Source organism: Hemicordylus capensis, chromosome 6 (genome assembly GCF_027244095.1).
Source record: "Hemicordylus capensis ecotype Gifberg chromosome 6, rHemCap1.1.pri, whole genome shotgun sequence".
Lineage (NCBI taxonomy): Eukaryota > Metazoa > Chordata > Lepidosauria > Squamata > Cordylidae > Hemicordylus > Hemicordylus capensis.
This window is the reverse complement of record NC_069662.1, coordinates 48321276-48337183: the sequence shown is the minus strand read 5'-3', so window position 1 is coordinate 48337183 and position 15908 is coordinate 48321276. Positions and strand designations below refer to the sequence as shown.

General features: G+C 44.9%; 1 protein-coding gene and 1 long non-coding RNA gene across 5 annotated transcripts in view; one reads left to right on the top strand and one right to left on the bottom strand.

The window, feature by feature from the left end:
- ERBB2 (erb-b2 receptor tyrosine kinase 2) overlaps positions 1-15433 on the top strand; it is a 75154-nt gene extending 59721 nt beyond the window's left edge. For all 4 annotated transcript variants that reach the window (XM_053263591.1, XM_053263593.1, XM_053263592.1 and 1 more), the window contains exons 16-27: positions 1347-1394; positions 2502-2640; positions 3627-3749; positions 5413-5511; positions 5668-5853; positions 6468-6623; positions 7720-7795; positions 7890-8036; positions 9060-9157; positions 11527-11700; positions 13890-14166; positions 14433-15433. In XM_053263591.1, coding sequence (XP_053119566.1) covers positions 1347-1394; positions 2502-2640; positions 3627-3749; positions 5413-5511; positions 5668-5853; positions 6468-6623; positions 7720-7795; positions 7890-8036; positions 9060-9157; positions 11527-11700; positions 13890-14166; positions 14433-14827 — 1918 coding nt within the window. In that variant the 3' untranslated portion in view covers positions 14828-15433. The remainder of the gene's footprint in view (positions 1-1346; positions 1395-2501; positions 2641-3626; positions 3750-5412; positions 5512-5667; positions 5854-6467; positions 6624-7719; positions 7796-7889; positions 8037-9059; positions 9158-11526; positions 11701-13889; positions 14167-14432) is intronic.
- LOC128330530 (uncharacterized) lies at positions 6213-8137 on the bottom strand. Its single transcript, XR_008310135.1, has 3 exons — positions 7827-8137; positions 6480-6609; positions 6213-6327 (listed from the first exon to the last, which is right to left on the bottom strand). It is a non-coding gene; the product is annotated as an uncharacterized LOC128330530 (long non-coding RNA).
- Positions 15434-15908: the final 475 nt, after the last annotated feature.

Below are 15908 nucleotides of genomic sequence, written 5' to 3'. Positions count from 1 at the left end.
AGCAGTTCTTCTCAGGGTTGGTTTACCTGTGATGTGGTAGAACACTGAAGTGGTAGAGTGGATAGTACCACTTCAGATTGTGGGGGTGTTTATCTTTTTTTTATTTTAGATCAGCTGAACCCACACAGAGCATCTGTGCACGAGTGCTAGTGCACTCGGCCTTCCCACCCCCTCACTCAGCCTTCTCCACCCCAGAGACTTGGTTGGGGTGACAGAGGGCCCCCCTCACTTGGCCTTCCCCTCCCACTTGGCCTCCCCTCGCCCACTCTCCCTTTCCTCCCCACCGCCTGCTCGCTGCTCACCCTTTACTACTCCCCCCGCCCGCTCGCCTTTTCCTCCTTTCTTCCCCCCCACCCGCTCGCCCTTTTCTCTCTGTTGTGTCCTTCTCCCTTCCTTCTCTTTCTCACCGGAACCCTCGTGAGATGTGCCACGTACCACCTGAGATTAGCCACGGGTCACCTAAGTGTTTTAATATATAGATGCTTCCTCACATTTTTATTTTTTAAAAGCCACTCAGAAAGCAAAATAACCCTCACAATTTGGGAGACAGGTTCTAGCACAGCCCATCCATGCTTTTCACAGAAGCAAACAAGAAAAAATGGTATCCCCCGCTCCAAGCAGTCTAACGTGGTACAGTGTGTTCTACCACATCATTCTATTTCAAAGGTAGACCAGGCTTCAGTAACAAATATGTACAGCCAGGGAAGGCGCAAGGGTATGGCCCTTTGCACAGACCCAGTTGATTATTATTATTTTTTTATTTTATTTTTTTATTTTTTTTATTTACACAGTCAGACAGGTGTTATTGACAGGTTTGTTTTATCCAGACATCGAGTCCTTCCCAAGGACCTGGGATGCCAGAATTTTATTATCAGTGTTGTTGCTGTTGTTATAGATATCGTCGCAGAATATAGGCTGTTTATTGTAATTGGCTGATGGTGATTTCTGTGGCCCCTATGGTGCCACATTATTTATTATTATTATTATTATTATTATTATTAATTATTAATTATTATTTTATTTTATTTTGCATTTATAATTTATAAAATTAATACAAACTACTGTATATTAATGCAAACTAAGCCAGTGAACACAAACTTTAGAGATCTCTCATTAAAAGTATAACAAGCATAAATACTGGCCCAACAGAAAGAGGAAGAAGCAGAATTAAATATTGAAAAGTTGACTCTGAATAGCTAGTGTGTGGAATTTTCTTCTACATGATGCAATAAATTGGCATACAGATAGTCCTTATGACAATGGATTTTATTTGAAATTTAATGGGACATTTGGACAAGCTGTAAATACAATGACTGTATGACGCACCTGGTGTTTTCTTTTTGTAGGTGCACACTGCGGGACAAACTTGGCTGCCCTGTAGATCAGAAACCCAGGTATTTGACTCTGGCTTATTTGTATCTATTTATTACATTCTGCCTTTCTCCTTCAGAACCTGAAGCAGCATACATAGAGCATATAATGGGGGGTGGGGAGAGTCTGTAAGCTAGCTTTCCAATGTTCAATGTGTGAACAGAAATCATGCTTTTAGTGATTTCAGGATATTCAATATCCTGAAAAATTCCCACTTTCCATTTCTTCAAAAATAAAATATGTTTCTGGTCTTGAAACATGGCTGCAGAAAGAATCTCTAAGGACTATAGAATCACTTGGTGTGCTATAGAAATAATAAATAGCCCAACAGGAAAGATTCTTGGAAATTCTGGGAAAGATCTGAACGAGATCCACAGAAATAAATAATAATATGCAGTAGCAATATTAATGCTACTGCAAGTACTCATAGTCCTTTGCCTATATTATCTCAGTAATCCTTACAATAAACCAGAACAGTATTGATACATAGAGCAGGCATCACCAAACTGCGGCCCTCCAGATGTTGATGAACTACAACTCCCAGCATCCCTAGACACAGTTTTTTTGTGGCTGGGTATGCTGGAAGTTGTAGTTCAGCAACATCTGGAGGGCCGCAGTTTGGGGATGCCTGACACAGAGGCTTGCCAGACGCCACACAATCAATTCATGCCTAGGTTGCAATATGACCCAGAGTGTTCTAGTTCATAGCCCTTGCTTTCAACGACTGCCTTATGTCAGCTCTAAAAAGATAAGAGGGTGCATCCAGCAAAGTAGCTGGGATTTCTGGAGGGAGGATGCCAGTTGGTCCTTGTAATAGGGCAGCGTTCATACCTCCCTGAGCATTGCAGATTCAAGCAGGGAAGTCGCACAGTGAATGAACTGACATCTTTGCCGTACCTGGGAAAATGTGTCATGGCTGAGGAGGGGGCGCAGATGACTGGGGTTACCTCAACATCACACATGATTGGCATGGGAAAGCTCCTGATTCACCTTCTCTGTCTGCTGATTTGGTTCCAGCCCTTTCAAGTGGGAAACATTCTCCTGATACTTACCCCCTCACCCAAAGCAGATGAGGTGGGCCACAGGCGAGATGTTTCCCCCCATCTCTCTCCCCCACTCTCTTCTTCCAGCCAGGCAACATCTATCATTGCTGGTGTGGTGGGCGCTGCACTTGCCCTGGTCCTCTTGTTCCTCATCATCATTTGCATCAACCGGCGGAAGCAGCAAGAGAGGAAACATACATTGCGGCGCCTCCTGCAGGAGACTGAGGTATGGTTGGTGGCCAGAGCCACCTTCTTACTGCCGTTATGGGAGAAAGGCTGAAATAAAACCAAAGCAAGGGCTGGCACAAAGTTTTGAAGTTTAGCAACATTTATGAACCTGGCTGTTTCCCTTGTGAGGAATATATTGCTGTACATTCCATTTCGCTATGATAGCTAAATGGAGCCTCCATATTCAAAGGCAATGTAGCTCTAATAGTAGATACTAGGGGAAAAACGAGAGGAAGACCTTCACCTTCGTGCGCTGTGAGTTTCTCAGGAGCATCTGGGTGACAGCTGTGGGAAATGAACTGCTGCACTAGGTGGACCTTGGTCTGATCCAACAACCAAGATTGTATACACCTAAAGAAAGTTTAAATAGTCCTGAATGACCTCAGCAGAAGTATCCAACACTCTTTGTTTTTGTTCATGAGAATGTCATCTATATTCTTCTATGATGTCCTTGCACAGTGATCTTTACTGCAAGGCCTGCAAGCCAGTGATGACCCCCCCATCAACTCCCAAGTGCAGCTCTGTGACTAAGCCGAATATTCTGCATGGCTCTCTTGGCTCTGTGTGGAAGTAACCCTTCCCACTGTGCAGTGCTACACTTTTCCTAGTGCCAATGGGGTTCCTTTAAAGGGAACTGGAGCCCTCTGGAGCCCTGGCACCATCTTGGAAGGTGTGCATGGAGCGCTGGGAAGTGTAGTCCTTTCCAGCACTTTCCCCATGGAGCTGTGCTGGGAGAGCACTGGGAAGGGCAACACTTCCAGGATGGTGCTGGGGCTAAAAATGGCTTCGTTTCTCTTAAAGGCACCCCAGCAACATGTCAATTTAGTAGTTAATGTGGCTCTCACATTGAAGGATTGTTGCCAAAGTGACCCTGCTAGAAAAATAGTGACGATCACTGTCTTTGAATGTAATACTAGCTGATGAAAAATGCCTCTTTCTCGCTTGCTCTTGGTACCTTCTTCTAACTTTCCATGACTCTTGTAGTTGGTGGAGCCCTTGACACCCAGTGGAGCCCTGCCTAACCAAGCTCAGATGCGTATTCTCAAGGAGACAGAGCTGAAAAAAGTCAAGGTTTTGGGGTCAGGCGCTTTTGGAACGGTGTACAAGGTGAGGAGGATGGAAAATGACTAGCTGTTTGTTTGTTTGTTGTTTTTATTTGTCACATTTATATGCTGCCCTATATAAAACCTCAGGCTGGTTTACAGTCAAATCAAACCAAAACCTAAAAATCATATAAACAGATTAAAATTACCATAAATAAAACTTTAGCTATGTGGTTAAATGATGGACAGGCTTTGGATAGGAGCCATTTAAATGGCCAACCAAAGAAGAGCCAAACGTTTCCAAAAAAGCAGCTAAAGAGACATGTATGCAGCTCCTTCCCATTTGTCACTTGGGATCCGGGACTCAAGGACGTGCTCTCAATTCCAAGTTTACTGCATCTTCCCAGCATTCAGAATGCTGTTGCTAGGAAAGTATGATTATTTTGCCTACCAGTGGAGCCACTTGGAGGCACCATCTGCAGTTCTGAGTATCTCTGGTACCATGACATCCTGCTGAACACAGGAAGCTGCCTTCTACTGAGTAGTAGTTGTTTATTTACGATCTCAGATCAAACATGCCTTCTACCAAGTCAGACCATTGGTCCATCTAGTTCCGTATTGTATACACAGACTGCCAGTGGCATCTCCAAGGTTGTAGGCAGGAGTCTCTCTCTCAGCCCTATCTTGAGATGCCAGGGATGGAACTTGGAACCTTCTGTATGCAAGCAGGCAGGCGCTCTGCCCAGAGCAGCCCCATCCCCTGAGGGGAATAGCTTACAGTGTTTACACACGTAGTCTCCCATTCAAATGCAGGGTGGACCCTGCTTAGCAAAGGGGACCATTCATGCTTGCTGCCAGAAGACCAGTTCTCCTCCCATGTATGACACAATCATACTCGCCACCCACAGTGCCTACTGTGTTGTGACTCAGGCTACAAAGGGGGGACTTGAATGGGAGGTGAAATTAATTTGTCTCAGGATGAAATGGGGAGGAGTAATTTTCCTCACCCTTCACCCATTTGTCATGGAGTCTCTAGTTAGGGGTGTGGCCACCAGTGCTCCCACATGCCCTGGGAACACAAGCCGCTGTGTCCTTTACTCCACCCGACTCCTTCTCCCTCCTCCTCTTGCCTCCACCACCATCATTATGAGGGGCTACAATGGGTCCCATTGCCTTACTCGTGGCTCCAAGAGCCTGCCGGGAATTCCCAGCAGGCTCTTGGAGCTGCAACTGAGGGAATAGGATGCACTGCGAGAGAGGACGCATGGCATCCCCTCTTGACCCCCAAACAGAAGGAAGCATAATGGGGATGGCGGTGGTGACAGGAGGAAGCAGGCAGCACGGCAAGGCAGTGAACGGCACCGAATGGTGAGCGCTGGCCCCCACAAAGAAGCAGCAGGGGCTGGTGATGGGGGCCCGGCACAGGCTTGCCTAGTTTTTGAACCAGTGTGTGTGTTATATTCACCACAGGGATTTGCGTCCCCTTGGTGAGGCTCCCCACCGCCCAACCATGTTGTTAGCCATGTTGAATGTTGCCCATCACAGAGCAAACGTCTCATGGTGACTTCTGTTGAACAGTACAGCCACTGGGTAGGAGCCGGAGTGTAACTTCTAGTTCTTTTGGCTTGGGGGTTTAATACAATGTTTCCCAAACCGCAGATGATTGAGCAAGAAATCTCTACTGAATTTGCTCTTCTTGCTTCCTTCCCCTTCCACCCTTCCTACAGGGGGTCTGGATTCCTGATGGTGAGAGTGTGAAGATCCCAGTGGCCATCAAAGTCTTGCGGGAAAACACCTCGCCCAAAGCCAACAAGGAGATTTTGGATGTGAGTGAAGAAGGCACTCCTCCTGGGTGTTTTCCCTCCAGCAGAGGGCAGCAGACCCACATTGTACCCTACACTCTCTGTGAGTTTTATCCTGGTTCAACCAGATCCATTCCCAAATAAGACCTCTAACAGCCTCCTTACTCATCTCCCTTTCAGGAGGCATATGTCATGGCAGGTGTGGGCAGCCCGTACGTCTCACGGCTGCTGGGAATTTGCCTCACCTCCACTGTTCAGCTGGTGACCCAGCTCATGCCATATGGCTGCCTGCTGGACTATGTGCGGGAGAACAAGGACCGCATTGGATCCCAGGACCTCCTTAACTGGTGTGTGCAGATAGCAAAGGTAGGTAGAGCTTCAAGGCAGGGATGGAGCTTTATAGCCGTGGCTCACCTGGCATGCATAATGTATAGTAGCAATATTCAACTCTCTTGGTGTGGGACCCGCTTTAAGTTTTTTGCTGTGTACTGTCCTCTCTTTTCCCTCCTCTTTCTCCTGCTTTATCTTTTCTCTCTGTCCCTTCCCCATCTGTTTCCTGCTTTCAAAAGAAATCCCAAACACATAAAATAAGAATAAAAGAGTGTCATTAGTGCTGCGTGACCCATAGGTCAACAGTTGAAGAATTGTGTTTTATAGAACTGGGTTGGGGAAAACTGTATTAGGATGGCAGGTATCATTGATCAGATATGGAATAAGCTTCCTATGTATTTTATAAAATGCCTAAAAGGGAAAATTTCAATAGATGAAGCTTGTCCTCCTACTGCAGTGCTGTGACAGGAGCAGCGACAATACAGTGGCAGTATTCTTCTTTCTTCATAACTGTTAAAGGCAAAGCATAGTATATTTCATGAAAATGCACTTAGCATAGAACTGGGTACCTGGAAAAGAACTCACCAATCTGAGTTCGCGTTCTCTTTCTTAGAGCAAGTTCCTAGCCTTTTATGTGTATTCCCACTTAGGGCATGAGCTACCTGGAGGATGTCCGTCTGGTCCACCGAGACTTGGCTGCCCGGAATGTCCTGGTGAAGAGTCCAAACCATGTGAAGATCACCGATTTTGGCTTGGCCCGGCTACTGGACATTGATGAGACAGAATACCATGCTGATGGAGGAAAGGTGAGTCTGTTATTTTATTAAGATTAGGATGTTAATCAATTGACTGGTCAAGTATTGATCAGTATTGTTTGGAGATGCCTGCAGTTAAAGCACATAGCCACTAGGAGGGTTTGTTTCCCCACCATTCGGCTAGTTTTAATTCCTCTCTCAGCAAATCCGCTGCACTAAAAGGTTTCTCCAACATGCTGTAACTGCAGGTATCTCCAAACTATATTTGATCAGCACTCCAACTTTACTTGAGAGATACTAGCACAACTCCTCCCAAAACAAAAGCCTTCTGCTATTTCACATTGATTTTGCTCTGTACAGCCTTTGACAGCACATTGTAGCATTAAATAAATGCTTGTACAATAATAACACTTATCCTGAAATATAATCAGGACCCTTCTTTTTGTAAAGAAATTGGAATAAATGTTTTGTAAGAAAGCCTTGTCAATAACTGGATGCTCACCCCCTTCTCTGTCCAGGCAAAGCAGCTTACAACATGCAAATGATAAATATGCTAAAACCTGATTGGCTAAAAATGAATCCAAAATTTGTTCACTTGGGCCAAGAATAGCACCAGGGATAGCACCACAAATATAGCATCCATAGTGCAGCTTTGTTGTGTTAACTAGGGCCAGAATGATGGAGACTGTGCAAGAGAAGCTTCTTTCTGTCTTGGGCCTAGTTCTACAGAGAGCAGCAGATAAACCTTTTTCTGAACTATACAAATTGCATTTGGGGGGCGGAGGGTGGCTCTCGTGAACTGAGTGCTGCTCCAGACAAATAAATCCCTGCATGTAGAGATCTAATGTGTCAGAAAGAGACAGGTTGTGACCTAGCCTTCTGCCTGGCATCCTATTTTTCGCTGGGCAGGAAATGTTTTTCTCTGGAGGAGCTTGACATTCTATGAGCTGCCACATGCAGTCTGAAGCGAGACAGCCAAGACGCAGCTTTACCACCTCCAAAAGAACTAAGCCTCAGCCACACAGCAGCAGTTTCTGTTGGGGTACCTGAAAGCTCCCTTACACTCAGTTGCTGCTTGGAACCCGTCCACAGAGGAGGGGTTTGACCCAAACATGGTCATCATTGTGTCATTGGTTACCTTGCCCAGGTGCCTATCAAGTGGATGGCGCTGGAGTCCATCTTGCGCAGACGGTTCACCCACCAAAGCGACGTCTGGAGCTATGGTAAGTGGCGACTCTTATCCTTCCTACTCACTTTTATTGTGAAAACCGCATGAGTGGTCAATGTTTGATGGGTTCCCCTTGCTGCTCTCTCCAGGTGTCACTGTGTGGGAACTGATGACTTTTGGTGCCAAGCCATATGATGGTATTCCAGCCCGAGAGATCCCTGACCTGCTGGAGAAAGGAGAGAGGCTGCCCCAGCCCCCCATTTGCACCATTGACGTCTACATGATCATGGTGAAATGTAAGGATCTGGGTAGTGGATAGGGAAGGGGTGCAGCAAAGCAGAGGTGTCTAGCTGGATGTAACTGGATTGCGGTATTCTTGCTGGCTTCAGCCACTCAGTAGCCCCTGTGAAAGGAAGAAGAAAGAGATTGCCAGCAGGCTGATCAACCCCAATCATCTGGATTTCCTTGACTGTTCTTGTATCAGATTCTGCATCCTTGGACCCGTCTTCACTTGAGTTGTTTGTGAGCCAAGAAATGTGTAACCTCTTTTGGCTAGCAGGTTTGCTTTTTCCCTTTTAGTACCAAGACTGACAAATTTGCTAGCATATACTTGGGGCTGTGTGTATGCTGCAATTCCACAACAGAAGAAGCAAAGAGTATTTGGCTCAGCTTTCTGAAAAAAATCCACTTTCATTTATTTTTAAAAAAGAAGCAAGTTTCTAGCCTTTATGATTGCAAAGCTTTATTTGAAAGTATCTGGGCAACGCCGGTTGAAATATCAGAAGTCAAATGACTGTCTTGGGGTCAGGTCTTCAGTGCTTTGCATTGCTCCTTGCCCCCTTCCATGAGTAGCAAAGCTAAAATAAAATATGCAAAGTGGCATACATTGCAGAATATATTTTACAAACCTTCCACAATTTGCGTAATTTATACAGGTTGCAGCATTCACCTTTTCTGGGCACAGAATTTGGATTACTTGGTGCAGAATTTTAATTTGTTTCACATGGAGTACATACATCAAGCTTTGAAATACTGAAAATAGTAGTATATTATGAGTAAGAAATCATGCATACACTGGAAAGTAAACAGATTCTAACCTAGAAAATAGGTACATAGGTTAAAATGTTTTCAAAATTATATAAATACGTTGAAACTTCTGAGTTATTTACTGGGCCAGAAGATCCCACTGAAGGTGGTTTGTTTTTGTTGCCTGTTCTCTCTCTCTCACTATGGGAAATCTAATTCTCTTTCACTTAATGAGGACTTAATTTGATCCAACATGTAATGGTGGGAACCTTTTCACTGTATTTGCTGCACAGGTTGGATGATTGACTCTGAATGCCGACCCAAGTTCCGGGAACTGGTCACTGAGTTCTCACGTATGGCCAGGGATCCACAGCGTTTTGTGGTTATCCAGGTGAGCCAGAAGTGGTGGTGGTGGGGAAAGCAAACTCATTATGAATACATGACACCACTTTATACCAAGTCAGACCATTGGTCCAACTAGCCCAGTGTCGCCTACACTGGCTGGCAGTAGTTCTCCAAGATTTCAGATAGGGGACATTAAGAACATAAAAACAACCCTGCTGGATCAGGCCCAAGGCTTCTCTAGTCCAGCATCCTGTTTAACACAGTGGCCCACATTCTCAGACATATGGGTGATTTTAAACAAATTTTTAACCTTTCCCCCAACCCCCCATGGGATCTATGATTTTAAACAAATTTTTAACCTTTCTCCAAAACCCCCATAGGATCTATGGGGTTTGTGGGGAAGGTGGCAAATTTATTTAAAATTGCCTGCTTGCCCATTTCTTTTGTGGGTTGGCTGATAGGCAGTACCCATCATGCCCTACCACACAACCCACTTTGGTGTCCCTAGGAGTTCCCCAGGGGAAACAATGTTCGAGTTTCCCCATTGTTCACGATGGCTGGAATAAGCTGCACTCTCAAGAGTGCACACAATTTGCAATGCATTTTGCAAATCTGCCTTGAAAAATACTGCAGAAGCACACAGTAAAAGGGACTCTTTCTCTCCCAGCACAGAACACACATTTCAAACAATGGCCAATCACTGACCAGAATTGCTGATCCAGAATCCACTGCCAGCCACAGTGCCTGCACTGCAGTAACATCATTGACACAAGATGCTCTCTAACACACAATTATGACTCCTTACTTTCCTAGCTTTGCAACAGCAGCCACAGTAGCACCCTTAGCAGCAAGCATAGCCAGCAAGAAATATCACCAAGCAATATCATGCACATAGGCACAACCCCCCCCCTCTCTCTCTCACACACACACTCACACACACACACACACACACACCACTGTCAATTTCTTGCCACAACACTATCTCGCAACTAAACCAACCACAACTCAAGGCAGGCACCCAAGTTCTGCCTTTGTCAATCTGAGATCCAACAAAACCAGATAATTATAGCAGCAATAGCACAGGATGATATACTCAGTACTGAGAAAAGAAAACCACAGAATCTTCCTCCTTGCCTGATTTATCCTCTTCAGGAGAAGCATAAGGGCTCTCTCTGCCTCCCAGTCCCTTTGAATACATTTTGAAATTTCCTCCTTTTGTGTCTCTCCTCCCTCCCGCAGCCAATGGGGGCACAGTTGCCTATGGCAACGCTTGATTTGTATGATAACAAGCCAACCAAGAAGCAAGGAGATTGCAAACCAATCAGAAGCCAGTGCCAGAAATCCAATGAGCAAGGGGAAAATAGGCCTCCAAAATGGTGCTTGAAATGTCAAAATGTTTTGTTTGAAACGGGATTGTTCTCCTTCGAGCTCAAATCAGGCACTTCTTAAAGAGGGTGTTCTGTTTTGAGCTGGAAACACTTGAAATGGCCCATTTTGAGTCAGAATGTTTCGTGGTCGAAATGTTCTGCACATCCCTGATAATCTTACAAGATTTTTTGCATGTATGCTTTTGAATCTTCCCAGTACACATACCTGCTTAAAAAACCCACAGCAGAAGTAGTATGTGTGCTGTTCTACACTCTGGTGTCACACTATGTGGAACTGTCAGTTGCAGGGGAGCAATAGCAGGAGAGAGGGCACGCACATACCTCTTGCCTGTGGGCTCCCCAGAGGCATCTGAGGGCCACTGTGTGAAATAGGATGCTCGACTAGATGGGCCTTGGGCCTGATCCAGCAGGGCTGTTCTAATGCCTTCTGCATAAGAATTTCACAACATGTAAATTTACCATTGGAGAAAGGTAACCTTCTGCCCTGCTTCTTCTATATCTTATTGTTTATGCTTCCTCTCCCAAAATTGGACTTTTTTTTTTGCTTGCCTTAGAAACAACAGATGATATCAAGTGTATGCAAATAAGTTTAATGTAGCGTAGTTGCTAAGAGTGAACTGTGGACCTGGAAGTCCCTGGACCAAATCTTGCCTTTTTGTTATGAAAATATTATGTCGCCTTAGATTAGCCACTTTCTCTCAGCCCATCCATCTCCATTATGGGGATAATCATATCACATATCTTACAGCAGGGGTGGCTATCCTTTGGTTATTGTCCAATGGACAATTTATTGTCCAAACTGTTGTTGGACGATGGGAGTGGTAGTTAACAACAGCTGGAGTGCCAAAGATTGCCTTCCTCTGCCTTACAGGGTGGTTGTGACGTTTAGATGTGGAGTTCTTTTATGCACATGTTTTTCTGCCTCTCACCTCTACCAAGAGCAGTGGAATTCTGTAAGCCACCAATACTTCTTGTTGCCTTGTTTACAATGCTCATACAAATGTTTTTTGTTGGTCCTTCCTGACAGAATGACGATATGATGGGTCTAGCCAGCCCCATTGACAGCACTTTCTACCGTACTTTGCTAGAGGAAGAAGACATGCAAGATCTGGTGGATGCCGAAGAGTACCTGGTCCCTCACCAGGGCTTCTTCAATGGCGAGGCTTCGGCTGACTATAGATCTGGGATCCCCTCATCCAGAGTAAGCATACGGACCAGTGGAAAATACCAAGGAAGTTTCAAGGGAGGCAGGCAATGTGTCTGTGTGGAGCACAGAGAGATTTAAAAACAACAACAAAAAACCCAGAGACTTTAAAACCATTTTTAAATTCCTCTGGGTAGAAACGAGAGCTTCTCTAGAAATCAGTGGAGAAATTCAGGATTTTAGTATTCTAACCCACCTTGCAGAGTTGTTGTGAGGATAAACATGAGCATGTACACTGCTCTGGGCTCCTTGGAGGAAAAGTGGGATGTAAATATTAATGTAGTGATATCTGAGCAGTAGTGTATTTCCCCTCTCCCAACACAAAAGTTACTTGATTGGGCGGGGGGGGGGGTTGGGGGGGGACTTTTGGGTTGTTAAACTTTTTAAAGTCTTGTCAAGCCAAATTCCACCTGCAGATGGAGTTGTTTGTCTCCATTTTGCAGGTTGGCAGTGCTGGGGCTGGGAGAGGGTGGCTTTTGAGAACCCCGCAGTGTGGTTTGCTTTCAATATCACAGATGAAAGGTCAAGGTGAGACTGAGCGTGGTTTACAACAACTCTGAAGTGTTATCCAGTGTTGCTGCAAGTTATTAAACCTTCAGCCCTTCTCTTAGTCCAAACCCTGCACTCAGTTGCATTCAGAAGTCTTGTGCTCTGCTGATTTGCATGTAGCTACATTATACAGTACTTCTAAATGTTTTAAAACTCAAAATAGTAATATTTTTCACAGGAAATAATACATGAACTATGGAGATTAAGGACTCTGGTCTTTGATTGATTAAGCACCTCAAGTCAGTGTCAACTCATTATCATCATCATCATCATCATCATTTACATTTATATCCCGCTCTTCCTCCAAGGAGCCCAGAGCGGTATACTACATACTTGAGTTTCTCTTTCACAACAACCCTGTGAAGTAGGTTAGGCTGAGAGAGAAGTGACTGGCCCAGAGTCACCCAGCTAGTTTCATGGCTGAATGGGGATTTGAACTCAGGTCTCCCCGGTCCTAGTCCAGCACTCTAACCACTGCACCACGCTGGCTCTCTTAGTGACCACATAGATAGACTCTTAGTGACCACATAGATAGATTCTCTCCAGGATGATCTGTCTTCAGCTTGGCCTTTAAGGTCTCTCAGTGGTGCATTCATTGCTGTCGTAATCGAGTCCATCCACCTTGCTGCTGGTCAACCTCTTCTTCTCTTTCCTTCAACTTTTCCCAGCATTATGGACTTCTCAAGGGAGCTAGGTCTTTGCATAATGTGTCCGAAGTACGATAGTTTGAGCCTGGTCATTTGTGCCTCAAGTGAAAATTCTGGTTGGAGGGAGAGACAATCTGCCCAATCACATCCCATGGTAAAATCCTGGATTTCTCCATTCATTTCTCTGGGAAGCTCTCATTTCTACCACAAGGAAGAAAAAGTCCGGAGAAACTAGAAAACAGCTCTGTGTGTCAGTCTATCAATTTAAACCAATGGATTCTGTTGAGACAATGGCTGAACACGGCTTCTAAACCACCCAAGCACTTCCCCCAACTCTTATCTCCTTCACTCACATGCTCTGCAGCTCATCTGAACTTGGATGTTTAATTGGGGCTTCAAAACACAATTAAACCAGGATGTGAAACCTGAGTTGAATGTCAGCTTCACATCCTGGTTTAATTGCAGTTTGTAAGCCCCAGTTAAACAATAGCCTTGGGTTTATATGAGTCATGGAGCTGTGATTTAACAAAACACAATGTCCACGTTGGAGCTCTGCACTGGAGTTAAGGAAGTATGGGGAATGGGGAGCACACAGGCTTAGGAGGGTAGGAGTCATGTTCATAATTGCTGACAAACCATGGCTTGTTGATTGTGTAAACTGGCCTATTGATTTCCTTTTCTCTCCCTGCTGGTTCCCTGTACAATGAGAGCTGGGGGAGGCCAGTGAAGTGTGCATTACAGAATGTTACACATGTCTTTCACAGAATTTCAAACCTCTCCTTACACCGACTAAATATATTCATAGGCTACAAAATAACCCTCAAGTATTCCTCCTGGACCATTGCCTCCTTGCCCCACCTGCTTCCGGATGCAGTGCTGAAATCCCAGATTGGATTTCTAATGAAGTCAATCAAGTTTCCAGACCTCATGCTTTCCTCACCGACAATTCTGAGGCTAGTTCACATTCTGATCTTTTTTTCTTTTCTTCAGAGTGTTGCAGAGACTCAAATAGATGCAGAGGACACTGAGGGATCTGCTCAGTGTCCATATCTGGGCCCATCTCTTTCAGAAGAGTCAGAACCTGTCACCCCCGACTTGCTTGAGGGGGACTATGCAGCTAGCAAGGTGCTGCAGTACCTGCCACTGCCGCAAGAACCTTGCACTCTCCATCACTACACCGAAGATCCCACTGGCGCCTCAGTGAATGAAAATGAGAGTCCAGAAGCCAAGAGCTACAATTCACCCACACACACTGCTGTGGTTCCAGGTACATGTTTCCTGTTTATTCTATGAACTGGCACCACAAGATACAACACTTAGTTTGGGTGTCTTATTGTGTTTGATGAGGGCTTGTTTTGTTTCCAAAGCAAGTTTCTAGCCCTCTTAATTTTGCAGATATTTGTTTAAGAAGCGAGTCATGAATATCTGAAAGCTCAAAAGTTGTTAGAAGCTTGGAACAGAGGGGTGGAGGAGGAGGATGGTTACCAAGCCTCGCTTTTGCCATTCAGGTTGACTTTTCCTTTTTTCTTGCAGAGTATGTGAACCAGCCAGAGAACAGTCTGTTATCAAGCAAAAGCCTCCGACCACCAGGATCCACACTGGAAAAGCCAAAGGGCCTCTTGGGCAAGAACGGGCTCATCAAAGAACCAAAGAATGCCTTCAACAGCAGCTTCAACAACGTGGTGGAGAACCCAGAATACCTGACGCCATGCAACCTCCCTGTGGCTGGCCCATTGCCTCAAGCCTTTGACAACCTTTATTACTGGAACCAAGAGACTCCCAAGAGCAACCCGGCAGAATTCTTTGCCACCTCTGCTGCTGCTCCTGCTGCAGTCACCAATGGCTTCACCACAACCCCGACTGCAGAGAATCTGGAGTACCTAGGCCTCGCCGAATCAGCTACTCGTTCCAAGGACTTGTCGGCATGAAGTCCATTCCCCGTCACCAGTAAATTCAAGGCAGCTCAGGATGTAAACTAATAATGAACTATTAATGCTTTGTACGGTTGGGGAGAGTGATTAATTGATAGCCCTCTTGGAGCTAAGCAGGCCTGTTCCTCCTCCTTGCAGTAGTGGCTGAGCACTTTATTGCAGTCTCTCTCCCATCATGCAATTCAGGCGGCCCAGTTTCCATTTGACTCAGAAACCAAGTGGAGAGGCTTTTCATTTTTTGCCTCCTTGCTGGACCAGCCTTTCTCTTCCTTGGACTGCAAGACAGGCAGCAGTCTGGATTAAAGAGCTGGAAAGCTGAGATATTTTTTGAAACTCAAGGGCTTTCATGTTGGAGAAGTTTCCACTAGCAAGAAAAGAAACAGACCATGGTGGTTGATTTTAAAGTGAGGGCAAAGCATGCGTGTCTCTTAAAAACTGTTGGTTTTTGGTTTTTATTTTGTTTAATGACAATGGTAAGAAAGGAATGTTCTTCCTTGACCTTAGGATCAGAAAAGACTGTGTTTCCAAGAGGTTACAATGAAATTATGTGTAATAGTGTTTAAACAAAATATGATGGTAGAGGATGAGGAGGAGAAATAGAGACCACCTGTGATGGGTTTTTTTTGCCCTCTGAACATCACGAGAAAATTTTAGAAGTACCAGAGGAGGAATGAAAACCAGTTTCATTTCTTAGTGTGGGCAGCTTGTTGACCTCTCTGTTATAATCTGTGAAGAATAATCAGACATTTTAATTCAGAAAAACAATCAGTTCAGAGGGTTAGTTGTTTAAGAAAAAACACCCTGGTTCATGTTCTTTTAATCCTGCATCTTATTGAGGGTTAGGAGAGGTTAATTTATGCCAGTACCATGGAAACAACATGCCCTATTACTGACGTTGTTGGAATATTTATTCTGTCAAAATGGGATAGGGCTGTGTATATGCCACAGTTACATAGCAGGACAGCAAAACTGTTGTGGACATACTGTCCAGCTCCCTGAGAACACTTGCTTGTTTGTTTGCAATATTGCTTCCCCCCTCCCCTTTAAAGAAAGGAAGCAAGTTTCTAATGGCTGTGAA